The following is a 17,892-nucleotide window of genomic DNA, read 5'->3' as shown; positions in this document are numbered from 1 at the left end:
GAAGGTTCAGCTGGGGGAGGACCCACTCCCAGGCTCACTTAGTGATTGACAGGAGTGTTCAGCTCCTTCTGACTGTTCCTGGGGGCTGCCTTGAGCTCCGCCACATTTTTAGAGGACTTTCCAATGGTCACTACACAAAACAGCAGCCATCTACTGAGCACTGGCATGTGCCAGGCACTGTGCTGAGCCCTTTATGTTACTCATTTTAATTCTCACTTACCCAGATAGTATTATTATTCTCCCCATTTTGCAGGTAAGGAAACTGAGGCAATGAGAACTTATATAATTTGACCAGGGTCACTTAGCTCCTAAGTGGTGGAGCTGGGGTAATGGTACTCCATCTAATGTCAAGGGTCCCTTCCAAAGAGTCAGCTACCTGGTTCTGCAATAAGGCCCCTGCCTGCACGAGTAAAGTGCAGGAAAGAATGAACGTCAGCCAGTGAACAGAAATCAGCCTGGAGGAAGAAGTGGAGGCAGAAAATTCAAAAGGAAGAAAAACTGGGGTACGCAGGAAGAAATGCAGCTTGGACAAAGTGCAGAGAGATGTGGCGAGTGGTTCGAGATGAGCAAGAGAAGAATGGAGGGCCGTGTGGGTTAATGGCAAAACCTTTTTCCATGTAACATTTGTTCGCTGATTTCCCCCCACAGCTACCATTATGCTTGTTATTAGTGATAAATGTTCCGTTAAATGCATACTCGTATGGAAGTCGCTGGAGCTGTGTAAAACATCAAGGGTCCAGTGATTGATTATGTGCCACATTTAATGACATGGCTTGATTTTCTTTCTTCAAGACGAAATGTTTGGTTTTCAAATCAGCGTGATCAGTGAACCTGGCTTGTGCCTGTGGAGACGCACCCGAGGCTCTTTTTTGCAGACACACCACCTTCCCTTTGTTTCTAGGATATATGTTAACTGGGAGCTCGTGGACACCCAGGAGGAGATAGCAAATGCGGTAGAAATGCATGACTGCAGAATTCAAACCAGGAGAGCAGTTTGACTCTCTTAGATATGTCTTACAGATCAGATAGCTGAAAATAAAATCAGGGCAGCCAATTTAATTTTCCCAGTTTTGACACAGTGCATTTCTTGGTCAAAATAAAACCCTATCTCCTTGAGCTGGAGCTCTGCGAAGTAGAAGCCATTCCCTGAGAATAAATGACTCTGGTTTGAAAGTGCCACTGATACACTCAGCCCTTTGAGATATAATTTGGTTCAGGGAAACAGTAATATATCATCATTATCAACAATGAAAGTGAATTGCCCACCTTGTGTGTTACATACTGGCCAGGTGCCGGGGTCAAAGGCATGGTCCTTGCCCTTGAAAACGTTGTCATTCACTTAGAAAGATAGTAAATGGGCACTCAAAATAAAACCAGACAGGAAATAGAGCCTTTCTATTAGTCAGGGTAGGCTAAGCACTGTAACAAACTTCCCTTCAACCTGAAGAATGGCTTCTGTCTTGTTCATGCCACAGTCTAAAGCAGGTCAGTGAAGGGGCTCTGCCTCATATAGTCACTTGGAGATGAGGGTTCCTTTTGGGGAAATAGAAAACGCAGAGGATTCCCCGGGAGGAGGTTTAGGAGCCGTGCCAGTACCTCGCTCCTGCCCCAATTCCACGGGCCAGAATAGGTCACTCAAGTTCACCTTACAGTCTGGCTATGTGCCCTGAAGTCAGAAGAAGTAGCAATTGATGAACAAGTGACATCTGGCTTCACCATAGGTTCCTTTGGTGGCAAACAACTGAAAAGGATTCTGGCTGGTTTTAGTGCCAAGAAGAATCTCCAGAATAAACGCTGGAGAATATTACAGAATCGGTGACAGAGCCAAAAACAGGAGCCAGCATGGCCCCGGATCTCAGCGGCAGCGCTTGCAGCACTCTGTTAGAGCAGCGCCATCGCCCCGACTCGGCCTGAAAGCTCTTTCTGTTGGGGCTGATCACATTCATCTCCCAGCTGAGCCTTGAACCCATGGAGAGGAGTAAACACAAGAATCAGATGAGATTCTTGCCTTGGAGAGTGTGGCCTGGCCTTGAGAGCCCAGTGGGGCTTCCCAACCCCTGTTCAGTCCACTCACTGAGTGACAGAACAGCTGGACTGCTGCAGGTCTGGCCCCCCAAGGGCGGGGTGCCTTCTTCATGGCCAGAAAGGAGACCACATTGCTAAGTTTACTCCCAAAACATTCAAGAAGGCAAAAATCCCTCTATGTGGCCCAGGAGTGACATGGAGAAGGGAAAAAAAAAACAGGTTTGCCCTACATTCTGTCTCCATGATGCCTGGTTTCTACATTTCATATTCCCAGAACCCAGTTGTCCCCAGGGGAATAGGGAGCTACCGGTGAATCAGTCAGTTAGTGCAAGAAAGACAAACCTGACATCTGGCCTATAACTCTGCATCAACATTTCTTCCCAGAGGATGGGGCAGCTGTGGGCTCCTAGGAGTTTTTTAGTGGAGTAGCAAAGGCAACGTGACTGCTGAGCAGTGCAGAAATGACATGTATGTGTATTCCAAGTAAGAGTGACTACAAGAGCTAGGGAACTGGGGAAGACTTCCTGGGAAAGACTCAGCTGACGTGGGAAGCAGGTCGCTGGTGCACGGAAGGTGTTCCAGTTGTGCAAGAGCAGAGGGATCCACGTGGCATTTTCTCTAGGTCTTTTGCCTCTCAAGGGAGGTAGCTTTTCTTATTGGTCGTTTGGTTTTTGTTATTGCCATCATTGTGAAAGTGATCTTGTTTATTACAGAAAAATCCCAAAATACTAATAGACCCATGGACTTTGTATCTTCGAGCTGCTTTTAAAAGTGAAAACTTGTAAACAACTCAAATGACCACCCAATAAGGAATGATTGAATAAATTATGATAGATCCATCCTATTAGACAGCAGTTAGAATAATGAGACAGCTCTACAAGCACTAGAAGAAAATGACATGCTAAAACAAATTGTACCACTGTGTGAATGGCATCATTTGCTTAAACATGAGCGTATATACAATGTGTGTGTGACATGTAGGAGAAAGGGGGAGGACAACGAGCTACAATCACGTTCACTTCTTAGACACGGGGTTGGAGAAAGGTGGAGGAGAATCCATGTCTAATGTCTTTCACACTAGAAATGACTGTATCACTTCTATTTTCCTTAAAATACTTGGATATATTTTCAACAATAAAACCACTTTTATTGTAGCCTTTGATTTGCCAGAAAATTGAGACTTTTGAATAGCTCATCCTAAGCCTCGCAATTTATCTACTTAATAGTCTAATTGATTTTCTACTAGGCTAATCAATATATTTCCCATTGCAGTCATAAAGTTTTATTTACTTCAGGAGATGGGAATTGGCTGGTTCATTTTTTTAATTATTTATCAAATTTATTAAACTATAAGACAGTTAAGCCAACGGCTCTTCCCTCTGTGCGCTTGTAAACAGACAGAGCAGTCTGCTTGCCTGCGAATCTATTTCGTGGCAGTTACATGTAAACACGCCTGTCTTCAAGCCCGAACTCCTTTAAGAAAAGGACCCTGCTTTCCCACCCCTATATTCACAGCATCCAGCACAATATTTAGACTAGATGTTCAATAACTTCCAATTACATGGCTGTATAAATTAGTGAAAAAAATTATAACTTTCTCTGATCCAAAACAAGTGTTTCTGTGAGGGGGAAGTATTGAAAGAAAACATAATGTATTCACGAGATGATTGGAATGCTGTTGTGAAGAGCCTATTGTGATGCGGTAGTGTGATGTGATAGCTCTCACACTGTCTTGCAGAAAATTGATCATAGCATTAGTTGCCATATTAGTCAAGACTCCCTTGTTGCTATGCACAGAACATCTAATTTAAATATCTTAAGGAAAGGAGAAATTTATTAGCTCACGGAACTCAGAGAATCTGAGGGGTAAATTCTGGCTTCAGCATGACTGTAAAAGAACTCCCATGAGGTTGAAAGAACTCCATTTCTACCTCTCAGTTCTGTATGGTCTTCTTTCTCAGGTGGACCTTCTCTGTGTGGTTGCAAATGGCCACTACCAGCTCCAGATTTATGTTCTACCACCTTCGAGCCCAACAGAAAGAGGATATCTTTTACCTAAGAGATCGATGAGAAATGGGTCCTGGGACTGAGTTTCCCCCAGGTGGCCTCCCTTGGGTTACGGGTGCATCCCATGACCGTGGAAGTAGGAGGCCTGAGCCACATGACCATCCCTAGATCAGGGGTAGCATCAACCCTCCCTGAACTCGGCCTGTGCAGAGAGTGAAGAAGGGGTGATGCCCCCAGAGAGGGTACCAGAGGAAAAGGGAGTGGATGGGCGCTGTGAAGGCGACACAGCACACACCCACTTAGTGCTCGAAAGCAGCCCTGGAGTGCGTGTCCATAGCAACCTGCACTGCAGACGGGAGAAGGGGGAATGCTGTGAGGAACTGGCATCCTTGTTAGATAGTCATCAGAGAATCACACTCATCCCCTGATTTGCTTCGTGGAGTGAGGCCAGCTGTTCTTTAGAGACAAGCCGTGCCTGAGATCATGAACGGAATATGCTATTAAAACTGCTATGACAATCAGTAAGACCTCCTTGGAATGCAAGAAGCATATTTAAATATGAATAAAGAGCATTAAAGTATTCATACTCTTTGACCTAGTAATTCCATGTCTTGAAATCTATCATTCAAAAATATGTCAAAATGTATTGAAAACTTCCTGAACAGAGATTTTTTATACTGTTATTTAGATTGTCAAAAACTTTTGAAGACTAGAAAAAACCTGAAGTTGTAATAATAGAAGAAGATGAAGTTAATTATAAATGGGGCATATGATTTTATTTTATGCAACCTTTAAAATAATGTCAAGGAACTGTGTTGGTAAATGATATTACAGAGAAAATGATATTGTTTATCATGATGTCTTCAATATCAGAAAAAATCTACATAATGGGTTATTTTTATAACATGCTTCCCCAAACATGCAATGTATTATTATAAAAGTAAACAAGTAATATACAAACTCAGACCTGACTAGTCATTAGTATGTATAGGGACATATGGGAAAATTTTTGAAGATGGGCCAGTTTGTTGATTTCATTATTGTTCAACTGCAAAATGTATGGCAAATAGTAAATCCAATTCAACTTGTCAATTATAAGTCAAAAGTCACTTACATTAGGCTGATGATTTTTCAACTCCAGCTTGAGAGTAGATGGCATTTCAAGCACTTTTACAGAGAGGTGCCAACTGAACCAGGTAAAACCAGAATTACCCAGGGTTGGGTCTGAAGTCAAATTCTGCTTGCACTCAGCTATTAGCAAATTCTGTGACCTTCAATCGTGGTGCAGCTCATTTCACATTTATATATATATGCATATATGTAAAATGTATGTGTGTGTCCAATTATCATGTTGTGCACCTTAAACAATGCTTAAACAATGTTACATGTCAATTATATTTCAATAAAACTGGGTGGGGAAAACATTGTGAATAACCCTGTTCAAGAAACATCCCACTCATCTTCTAGAGTTTAGAGTTTAGAGCCTTCCAAACCACCCAACAGAACTACTGCTCCCTTAGTTAGTAGCTCAGAAGCTCTTAGCTAAGAAACAACCAGTTAAAGGTACTCTAGGGAGCAAAGAGTTAACCACCGTTTAAAAATACTTAAAAGTTTTGAGGACAGCTAGCATCGAGCTATTAAAATTTCCCATGTTTATTTTTAGCTTTAGAAGGAAATTATAGATTCCCATTGTGTTTTTGTTCTTTACTTTTAATGGTATTTCTTAATTATTGGTTAGAATAAACTATGGTTTTGAAGCTGCTATACTGGTAAGACTTTTGCAACTGGTAGGACATTCATTAACAAAAATAAAGTCCTTTTGTTTTTGTTATTAAAGGTGGTTCAACTTGAACACTCTGTGTGAGTGATTTAGAAACCAATCTAAGCTGGTTTAAGCAAATAAGGAAAATTAATGCCCTAATTAGCTGAAAGTCCACAGGCAGGACTAGCTTCAGGCGTGGCATGATGAAGTGACTCCAGAGCAATCACTGGGAAACACTGCTTTTTCTTCCATGGCTCAAGTCTAATTCCATCAGCATATTGGCTTCAAGATAGACATCCCTCACCGGTCCTCTGCCTGGCACGAGATGGTTCCTCCAGCTCCCGGGCTCAATGCATCCAGTTTCACACCACAGGGAAGCAGATCTTCCTTCTCTCAACTGCCAAGCACAGGTCCTGTGCCTGGACTGGCCGTCGTGCCCCTGGGTTAGCGTGCACTGATTGGCTTCTTCTAATCAGGGCTCTTTCTAAAAGCTGGCCAGAGAGAGGGAAAAGACAATCCATCCCAAACTACGTAGAGAATAAGTAACCAGAGGTCCCCAAAGGAAAGGTGGGGTGCTGCCTCCCCAGAAGAATGGTACCCTGGTTGACCAAGACGGGCGTATCTACCACGGAAGGCAATTTAAATGCAGATGTGGCTGTTCACCAGCCACGGCACTCTTCTTTCTCTTGGATCAGGGCCACTGGGTTAATTGTTCTGAACGTTTAAACATGGTAGGAAAATGTCTGTCAGATACCAAGTGAAAAATGTGTGTACCTTGAGAGATAAGAGTGCAAAATTGCCAGCGTTAAATTCATCAGATCATAGTTGGATTACAATCCATGACACCAAAACCTAAAATGGCTAAAAATGACATGAAAGAGGTACACTACAAGTTACCAACTAAACCTCAGTTGGTATTTTTTCACCTGTAAAATGGGAACAACAATTGTGCTTTAACATGCTTGTTGGAAAGATTCACACCGATGATTTCTGAAAAGTACAGGAATTCAATGCCTGGCCCATCAAATTGTTCAGTAAATGTGAGTCCCTAAAACTGCCTTCTTTGTCCTAATCTCATCTCCAGGTCAATTTCATGAGGTTGCTGTGAAATGACCTATGTGGTATAAACATCAAACATGCAATGTGTACTCAAACTCCTGAAGTGAAACATTCTGGCATGTGTCAAATGTCCCCTTAAATAAGAACAGAAAACAGATTCCACCCCCACAGCCAACTCCAGTCGATGAATAGTGATTATCTCATTGTAGAGAGATTTCAGTAGGTCCAAGGGCTGTGAATGATTAAAGATGCCTGCCCTGGATGGAGCAGGGCATAGCGGTAGCTCAAGGAACACACTTGCTACCTAAGTGAATCTAAACACCATCTTCTCTGTTGTGTTTTTGTTTTGCAGACACTGGAAAATCCCAAATATGAGCTGATCATCGAGGCCCAAGATATGGCTGGACTGGATGTTGGATTAATAGGCACGGCCACAGCGACAATCCTGATCGATGACAAAAACGATCACTCCCCAAAATTCACCAAGAAAGAGGTAAACTGCGGCTGAGCGCCACCCTTGTGGTCACAGCCATGATTGCTGATCCATATTAAATTGTGTACCACAGCCCCTGCAGGCTCTCTGCTTGCAAAATCAAAACAGTCGCCTTTGGAGAAAGGATGATATTTTACCAGAAAACTATTTCACATTTTTATCTTTTTTTGTAAAGTTGAAAATACCAGAACATTATGAGAACAAAAGCATTGAATCTTGTTAAAGTCCATGAGAAAATAACTTTGAATGCCAAAATGCCGTTTTCATAGTTTTCCCAGTGCTCTTTAGTGGTGAGTTATGGGAGTCCCTTTGTGATTTTAGCATAACAATAACTATTTTTTTTCAGCGAGTATATATTGGGAGGCCAGACAGAACAGCTGCAAAAAGGCAAAGCGGATTTTCTTGGCAACAGCAAGGTGGCCTAGGAGTTGATATATAACAACCAAGCTTTTCCGGGAGAGCCATTATTTATTGTGGGCTCCCGTGCTTTTATGGTTATGGACCATGGGTGTTGTTTCCCATCTCTTCCAAAGGAGCACATTTGGGGTTGGACTGAGTCTGCAAAATTACATTCTCACTTGCTAAATTTGCGTCCAAAACTAGGAAGACACTGGCACTACGCATCTGATGGAAATGTGCTGAGATCATGGGTTCTTTGTGGGCCGTGGCCAGGGCCAAGGATTTGACGTCCCTCCTACTGACCCAGAGCGTAGAATCAGTGATGGCAGCCCCTGGCATTAGCCAAGCCTTTACTCTGCATCTCCCATCAGCACAGGCTCCCCACCTTCCACCCACTGCCTTGGCTCACTCTGTGAGGTTGGCTTCATTAACCTTTTGCCGATGAGGGAGCTCACTTTAAGCACAGAGAATCTAGATCCCTGCTTCAGGGTCCTGCGCAGAGCAAACAGCAGAAATGGAATACGAGCACAGCTCCTTGTGAGCCACGGTCGTCTGCCCTAAGGCTCCCCGCCCTCCCAGGTGTTCAGAGAAAACACTCGCGTCTGCCTTTGAAGTTGCCCCACCCCTCTGTCAAGAGTCCTTGGGGGACAGGCGGGCCCTCTCAGTGTCCTGGCCCCCCAGTGACCTCCGCCTCCCCCAGCAGCCCTGCCTGACTCATTCAGGAGGAGGAAATCTCCCCTCTCCTAGTCTTGGGCACTCAGGATTCCAACCTCAAAACTGCAAAGTCCACACAGTAGCTGCTCTATGGCTCCATTCATTCTGTTGCTGCCATGCAGCTCTCCTGTAACTGTGTAGTTTGCTCAATGTTGCTGTGCTTCTCAAGCGGGTGTTCCAAGAAAGTTGTTCCACAAGTTACACCAGTGTAGGGCAGGGGGCGTGAGGAGACTTTGGGTCAAAGAGATGTCAAACAAAGCCTACAGACTATACCTACCCCTCTTACAGAAACATGCAGCATTTTAAAGCTACCCAGAAGTTCCGCCTGTTCAAACTGTTCCCTGTTAATGGGCTGTTAACAAAGCCTACCTCATGAGGTTCTTGAGAATGTTAGATGAGCTGCTGATGAAAAGCCCTTAGGTAGTGCTGGTCACGGAATGTTCCCCACAGTGCTGGTGATGAGGACGGGGTGATCAGAATGGTGGTATTCAGAAGGTGGTGGTGAGGACAGTGGGGTGAAAGCAGTGATGAGGAAGATGGTGACGAAGAAGGTGGTGGTGAGGAAGACAGCGGTGGCGATGTTGATCTGATAATGACAATGTCTCTAAAATGTAAGTGGCCAACTGTCATTCTTATCTAAAGAGGGGGGCATCTCCCCTCCACGTTCAAAGTGAAGTTTTTCTTTAAAGTAGTCCTTTTCCTTTAAAGTAATCTGTGAACCTGCATGAGCACTTCAAAGTACACGGTTAGGACACTAGAGTTCTGAGGGAGAAGGAATTCTGGAGGAGAGATGGCAGTATCTGTAAAATGCATCACTATGAATGAAAGCAAAAAAAAAAATGGCCAAGAGAAACCTGTTAGAGGGAGAAGGAGAGCTGAGGAGGACTCAGCCCGGGTTGGAATCTCTAGGACATGGAAGAGCGAAACAACAGGATGAACTAGGGACAGAGGGGGTGTATGGGGCTGGTGATCTTGAAGTTAAAGTAATTTTTGGAGATGAAGGTCAAGGTGCAGTTACTCTAGAGTGGACACAGTGGCCACCTGGGGCTGAGGGTGTCTAGAAAGCTTTGCCAGAAGGTGTTGTCTCCTATCAGTTCCTACATATATTAGGACATTTCTAAGGAAATATATAGGAATATTTGGTTGTTGTCTTTTTTAAAAATTCTATTTGACATGATTTTCCTCTCCAGAGAGAGACAGTTTTAAAATGTTTCAAATATCAGTTTAGAAGAGCAGTTATGGTTGGCCTCAAATGACAGAGACTGGAAATAATGCTCTGTTACAGGAGGCAGGGCTAGTTTCCTGCATCAACATCTGCTGGTAGATAGTTCCAGGTCACTATGGTAACAACATGACATTTTCAGTTTCCCAGATCCTTCTGGTCTTTCTTGTCTGCCTTCTCCAAGGCTGCCTCATGGTCCAACAGAGTCACTGCAGCACCAGCCATCACGTCCATATAACAAGGACTAAGCAAGAGATGAGAAGGGCAAAGAAGGACCTGCCACCTAAGTAAATGTGATTTTAAAAGCTTCCCCTGAAACTCAGAGTACTCCTGCTCGCATCTCCTCAGCCACCCTTATCTGTAAGGGAAACTGAGAAATCACTCCAGCTAGCGTTAGTTGGCATGTGGGAGCCCTTGATAATATCGGGGTTGTTACTTAGGGAGGAGATATTTGAGAGGTTATTTTAAAAAGAATTCCTAGTGCAAAGTACACCCATTTGTTGTTCCCTTTGTGTTTATTGAAACCCACTGTAAGTTTGCTGAGAAGCAAGGCCCACATCTCTCATTCCCTGTTGGGTTCTCAGTGGGCACTCAGAAATTCAGTGTTTTCCGGATGCTTCCCAGAGACAATTTTAACTTGGGAGTGGTGTCTCTGAGTATGATGAACCAAGGTCCTACTCAATACTGCTACTGATTTGTGGAAATCAATGTTTAGTCACTGACTTTCAAAACAGATGGGGATTAGAAGAATTAATCTCCCTATGGAGAGAGAGTCTTCTGTGAGTTTTCCTAATAGTTTTTCACACATGGCTTTAACTAAACGTGAGTTTTGACTTTTCTAGATTAGGTATTTTGAAATGATCTTAGGAAATCTAGTTAAACTCTCCAAACCCACAGTTTGAATTATAGCTGAGAATCTCAGTCCTATTTAGAGCAAAATGACTTGTCCATTCCTCTCTCTATAATTTTTGTGAAAAAACTTGTTTGTGCTTAGAACATAGCTGATACTCAACAAATACTCATATTTTCATATAAACCATAGATCACAAGGATTAACACATTCCCTATTAATTTTTAAAAATATGTTTGCAAATGATTTTAAGATTTTTTAAAACATTGAGGTTTTCTTCATTTATTCAATCAATTGACTTTTCAGATGTTACCTTAAAATAGCAACCAGCAATTTAGACTTCATAATTTAGGATTATTCTTTTTTGCCATTTGATGAATTCTTTCTAAGGTAAAAGTTTCAGTGTTTGAGCTATAACATTATAATACCTGTAATAAAAACAGCATGAAACTCAAAGGCCGGTCCTGCCAGCCGGAAGCCGAGAGGCGATGGGTAGATGCCTCAGTTTTCGGGACGGGTGGAGGTGAGGGGCGCAGCCGGAAGCTGGCAGGTGAACCTGAGCCACTGGCAGGTGCCTGTGTTAGGTTATCCCGTGGGCACTGCGGTCCCAGCTCCAATTCCTAAAAGCCAGGGGTCAGGTCTTCAAGAACTTGATGCCTCAGGAATCTTATTTACATTTCAACTAAAAGCTTTTAGAATAGAATATTTTATTAGTTAACTGCCTAATTCACCCTGTAACAGTTTTTCTCTTACATGTTTAACTGCAAACTCTATGGCCTCTTCTCTGTATAATAATAATAATGTAACGCCTTTTTCTATAGAGAAAGAACAAAAAGTCTAGTCTTTCCCTAGCAGACAGATAGAAACTTGCTCTGTATTACTGAGAGTTTGGAAACATTTTTTTTCACCTTCACAGCACATTTCATTACTGAAAAACTCATATAAATTTTGACAACTGTTGTTAAATTTGAGAAAATACCGAGTTTCACATATAGATGAGCTATGCAGTTTCAAATATTCTTCTGTAAAGACTAACATTTAAATTGAAGACACTTGTTAACCATGCCATTCACATCCTTGTTTTGAAGCTCATTAAGAGTTTTATATTATCTTTATTGATTTAGTGTGGCAGATGAAATTGCAAGAAATTTAAATCTTTACCAATGTGCTTATTATGATTCATTTCTCTTCATTAATAAGTTTATGAGTATTGAACAATCAAGGAGCTATTTTATTTCTCAAGTTAGAAATTTTTCCTCTTAGTGAATTATCTGCTACAGAATGATGTCAGGATTACATGTATCCATTTCATTCTTAATTTTATCACTTGTGCTTCATATTCCATTAATTTTTAATAACAGCTTTATTAAGGTATAATTCAATGCTCAATCATGGTGTTGTACACCTGAAAATAACACAATATTTCATGTCAATTGTAATTGAAAAATAAAATTTAAAAAAATTTAAAGGGAAGAAAATGAAGCTTAGACAACAGTTGCACAGTTTGATTCTATTTTGTAAAATATACATATACCTGTAGATTCTAGACACAGGTATAGATTTGCCCAAGGAACATTCTAGAAGGATATAAATCAAAATGCTAATAAAGGTTATAACTCGGGTGTAATTCAGGTGAATTTTTTTCTTTATGCTTGTTTTTCTTACTTTTCTACAATGATTACATTTAACTTATAAATATAAAAATAAATCTACAATTCCAATGTCCCACTGAAGCTGCAAAATATAACTTCCATTTGCTCTACACAGTTTAAATAAATAAATAAGGCAGTAAAAATGATATAATTCACATGTCATAAAGTTCACCCTTTAAAACGTACAATTCATTTTTAGTATATTCACAAAGTTGTGCAACAATCACTACTATCTAATTTCAGAACATTTTCAGGACCTCGTGCCCATTAGCAGTCACTCTTCACAACCCCTAGCAACACTACTTGTCCTATGTTCCAGGGAACTTGCTTATTCTGGGCATTTCGTATAAATGGCATCATGTAATATGTGACCTTTTGTGACTGGCTTTCTTTCACTTAGCATAATGTTTTCAAGTTTCCTCAATGTTGTAGCATCTATCAGAACTTCATTTTTTTATGGCTAGAAAATACTTTATTGCATGGATATACTATTCATTTACCCGTTCATCCACTGATGGACATTTGGACTGTTTCAACCTTTTGGCGATTGTACATAGTGCTGCTGTGAACATTCACATACAATCCATTAAAGTTTTATCTATATAAATGTTCTCTCAGCTCCTTAATAGTTAGAATGAAATACCCATAACATCGCTCCAAATTAGGAGTCTATAAAAAAATTCTCACTTATTTTATTGAAACGTTTCAAAATATCTATCTAAATTTCAATTAATATGGCTTACTCAAGATTTACTGGCTTCTTTTTAATAAGCATAACACTTCCATACAAAAAAGCACATTCATACTGAGTGATTTTATTCTCAAGTCAAACATGAAACCCAAATCAAGAAGTAGAACTTGATCAACACCTCAGAAGCATCCTAAAACCCCTCCCAGCCACCACTGCCCAGAAGCATCGTGCTTAATTTCACATATTTGAGTGTTTCCTTGTTATTTTTCTGTTACTGATATTCAGCTTAATTCCACAGTGGTTAGATGAAATACTCTATATGATTATAGTAAGTTGATATTTGTTGAGATTTGCTTTACAACCGAGCATGTGATAAATTTTGATAAATGGTCCATGTGCACTGGAAAATATTAAACTGTGGAATTCACAGTTTAATATTTGTTCCAATTTCTATAATTTTTATAATCTTATCCTATCAGTTACTGAAAGAATAGCTATGGTATCTATTATTATAAACATGCCTATTTCTCTTGGTATATCATTTTTCTTTGAATATTTGAAGCTGTTATTAAGCACATACAAATTTAAACTTGTTATATTTCCCTATGCATTGACCCTTTAGTATTGCGAAACTCAGCTTTCTGTCTCTGGAAATGCTTTTTGCTTTGACATTTCATTGACCTCATCTGATATTAGAATGACTACACAGCCTTTATTTTAGTTACTGTCATCTTGGTATATTTCTTTCTACCCTTTCTTCTCTCAAGTTTTCTGTAATCTTGTATTTAGAATGTGTATCTTATAACCAGCATATATTTGGGTCTTTAATTCTTTAAATCAATTAGGATAAGTCTAGTCCTGTCACTTGGACTATTTTGTCCATTTAAATCTAAGATGTGTACCAAATATTTGGGTTTAAATCTACCAATCTTATTATTTACTTTCTGTTTGTTACACCCTTTAAATATTTCTTTTTCTCTCATTTCTTGCCTCTTTCTGGATTATTTTTGTCATTTCACATCCTGCTCTAATAACTTATTTGTTATGCTTCATTTCATGTTCTTACAGTAGTTTGAGAAGTAACTTATTTGCTATACTTCATATTCTTATAGCAGTTCATGAAAAATACATCCTTTACTTATGAAATCTAGTATAAATTAACATCTTACCATTTCTTGGGTACTGCAAAGACCTTAGAACATTTGAACTCACTCTGTCCCCTTCCTGTCTTTTGATATATTGTTTTCATGTTCTAATTCTACATATACTTTAAATTTCACAAAAATATTGTTCAATAAATATTTACTTATATTTGCCCATTTATATACTCCTTTTACTGTTATTTATTCTCTCATCTTTCTGTGCTTCCACGTGAGACAGTTGTCCTTCTGATAAAGAATTACTTTTTATTTTAAAAATAGTGCAGGTGTGTTGGCAACAGGTTCTTTCATTTATTGTTTTTCTAAAAGCATCTTTGTTGCCTAAGGTTTTTTAATTTATATTATTATTGACACTTTCAAATGTCCCCATCCCCCACACCCCTGAGTTTTTAAACTATATTTTCACAGGATGCAGAATCTCAGTCAACAGCGATTTTCTTGCAGCTCTCTAATGATGTCATTGCTTTGACTTCTGCCGTCTATTAACATTCATTGAAAGGTCAGCCGTCAGTATTACTTTCTTCTCCATTGAAAGAGATCTCTTTTCTCTGGCTGCTTTTAATAACACTTATTTCTCCTGACCCACTTTCTCCCCTCCTTCTTAGACTCTATGGTATATACGCTGTTTCTATCTGCCGGTCTTCTTTCCAGTTCACCAGTCCTCTCTTCCACTATGTCTAATCGACTGTTACACTTATCTGTCAATTTCTTAATTCCACTTGTTATATTTTAAATATAGTTTCCATCTATTTTATAGATTGAAATTCTCTACTGAAATTTTCCATGTTATCTATTTTTGAATATTTTACTCAGAATGATTTTAAATTCAATGTCTGCAAACTTAAAATCTAGATCATTTCTAAGTCTATGGTCATTTTAGATATTTTTCTCTTGGTTTTTGGCCATTTGTTATGATCTTGGTATGCCTAGAAATTTTTTAAATTTAATTATAAACAACATGTAAGAAAAATTTTTAGAGAGAATTCTCTAGCTGATCTTATTTTTTCCAAAAAGGGCTTACTTTTGCTTTCTGTATCCCAATAAGGATGGAAAAAGGTGAATTTAAACCAGTCTAGGACTGATTTGGTTCATATTGGGTTTCTGTCCTTCATGAGGGCTAATCTGCCCCCTGTGGTTTCCCTTACTCCTCAAGGACAGCCTTTCTGGGGTCCTAACTGAAAGTCCGGTATGGTTACAAGGACTCTTACACTTTCGAGACCCTGAACTTTAGGTGTTGTCTTCTCAACCCCTTGGGACTCCTGAAAGCTCTGGTCTGCTTCCTGGTCACTGAGCCAGTACTTCCTGTCCACATTCTAAGCCTCTTGATCCTGGGACCTTGCAATTAACTTAGAAAATGACTTGATGGTAAAAGTTTATAGAATGGTGGCCTCACTTCAGTGAATTTCCCTTCTCTGCAGGGTCCTGGACCCTCAAGTTATGGCTGCCAAGGTAGTTGTCTGGTGCTTTCAGATAGATGGGTGTCTTGTGGTAAGTCCATATTCCTGAGTCATTCTAGGTTTGAGGGATGGTCTAGAAGAAGCTTTCCCGAATTACCATATGGAAAGGGAAAAGGTCTGGGCTATTTTTTTTTAATCTGGAGCATCAGGAAAAACAATACATATTGTGTATATGGAATTCACTGTGGCACAAAGCCTGATAACAGTTTCATTAAAAATAATGATCAAAGAAATATAATGAAATGGTTTGACAGTGCCCACCCACTCTCATATCATTTGTTTTAAAATCAAGTCATTTCAGTAAAAAAAATAAATAAAGTGTCTTGCCTCTCCTCCTTGATACTGATAATCAAGTAGTCTATCTCCTAGGGAGTTGAACCACATAATCGGAGAAGGCTGTGTCTCCTCTCCCCTCAGTATATGGGGTGGACCTGAACCTAAGGAATTCCTATGGCTTTTCTGAATCTTTTCATTTGTTTTTGGTAGTTGGGTGTTTCCAACTATGAATGGGATAGGTACCATCGTGTGCCATCTTTCACTAAAAGTCTAACTGAAGTAAACATATTTATCTACTCTTCCAGGATTCCATGCAATATATTTGAGTGATTCAAGGGAAACTCTCCTATCTCCATCACAGTTTATTTCCCTCAGGAGAGCCCTTTAAATTCAGATGTGCCAATGCCTAAACACTGACCATGTAATTACACATTCTGCTTCTTCAATCGAGATTAATCCAGAAAGCCGACCACATATTTCTTAGAAGATTGAACCCATTTCAATTATCTGACTGAAATGACTTTTCTGGAGGGTGGAGTCCAAGACATTTTAACAACCAGTTAAATCTTTAAAGATGATTAAGTGTTATTCCAAATAGTCCGGACTTCCTCTTCTCGTGAAGCTTTTTATAGCCATAAAGGTGAAATATACAAGACTTTTTTCTATGATGCTGTGAAATCATGTATCTGACAGTCTTCTACGTGGCTGAAGTTTTACACAAAACCAAATATACATGCGATCTTTATCCCATGTCATTGTACAGTGTGATGGTAGGGTAGGGAATACTAATATGTAAAGAAATGGAATATTTGGAGAGAATAGAATTGTGTAATTTCAGTACACAGGTACCCTCCCATTTCCAGCTGTGCAAGCAGCAACATTGCTCACAATAACATCGGTTCCTGCCCCATCCTTGTCTAAGACAATACCGTGTCCAGGGACTCTGGAAGCCATCTATTGTAAATTGCATTCCCAACTTCCCATGATATAATAGAAAAAGGGTTAGCTGCAAAACAACCAACACCCACATTTCCCATTTATCTTCACTTGGAAGGGGTGAGTTTATTTCTCTCCTCTCCTGTACCAAGGTCACAGAAAAACACAAAATCATCAATTCACTCTTTTAGTGTTCAAATTTCAGAGACACTTGAAAGAGCAGGTCTACAGCTGGATTTCTTGACTAAAATAGAGGGAAGGGAAACATTTGTACAAATATAATCAGTACTCTATAAATAGAAGCCATCATCCAAACAGGATTCTTCCAGCTAAGGAAATGGGTAGTGGGTGCATTCCCAGACTTAACTTTTCATACAAAGCAGGGTGAGAAATTGTGCTTTGTTGAAAATGTTCATGCTGATTACAAACTGTGTGTGATGTCAAAATATCTGGATTTTTTCAAGTGAAAAAATTGTAATCTGTAGCTGGTTCTTCAAGTCTCTTGTAGAGGTAGACCAGATAGTCAGATGATTTATTGCATTAATCACTTTTTTATAATTATATTCATGATGTGTTGATCCCCGTCATCCCTGTGTGGACCTCTATGCAAATTATGTGCTTCTGCTAACCCTCTGCTTATGTTCAGAGGGTCAGGAGCAACTCAGTGGTAATAAAAGCAATCTTTTACTACAGCTGGCAGAGGCTTACCACGGAGCCAGTGCAGCGCGCGGTGGCCTCTGAAGATTTCACCCATCTGCTTCTATTCAAAGACAATATCCTCACACTAAGGGCAACAACCACAAAGCTATAAAACATCTATTTGTCTTAACTCTAAGAATGTAACATTACTACACTTCCACAACATAACTTGCCGAATGAGTACTTGAGTCCAAAAATAGAAAGCCACCAGCAACAAAAATGGAGCATCTGGAAACCATTTTGTACTGAGCAGTACAAAGCTAGAGATCAGATCACTGGGTCTTACGCATGGATGGTCTTAATTAAACACTCTTCACCTGGTCACAGCCTACCTGCATCTCAGGCCATGTGAGGCTTCACTTATTCTCCAACAAGCCAACCTTTGGATGCTACAACACCACAGCACATTCTGTTCCCTTCTCCCCGGAATGCCTTTCCCGTTTTTGTCCCTGGAAAATGCCAATTTGTCCTGCAACACGCAAATCATAAA

The 17,892-nt window shown here is 40.1% G+C and overlaps 1 protein-coding gene across 1 annotated transcript in view; it reads left to right on the top strand.

Moving 5' to 3' along the window:
* Positions 1–17,892, top strand: part of CDH13 (cadherin 13) — a 1,008,841-nt gene that overhangs the window by 865,433 nt on the left and 125,516 nt on the right. Inside the window, exon 8 of the mRNA XM_045818585.1 lies at positions 7,206–7,346. Coding sequence (XP_045674541.1) covers positions 7,206–7,346 — 141 coding nt within the window. The remainder of the gene's footprint in view (positions 1–7,205; positions 7,347–17,892) is intronic.

Source organism: Phyllostomus hastatus, unplaced genomic scaffold (assembly GCF_019186645.2).
Source record: "Phyllostomus hastatus isolate PE091 unplaced genomic scaffold, TTU_PhHast_1.1 phas_scaffold_345, whole genome shotgun sequence".
Taxonomy (NCBI): Eukaryota; Metazoa; Chordata; class Mammalia; order Chiroptera; family Phyllostomidae; genus Phyllostomus; species Phyllostomus hastatus.
Note: the sequence above shows the minus strand (reverse complement) of the source record. Positions and strands in the feature narration are given on the sequence as shown.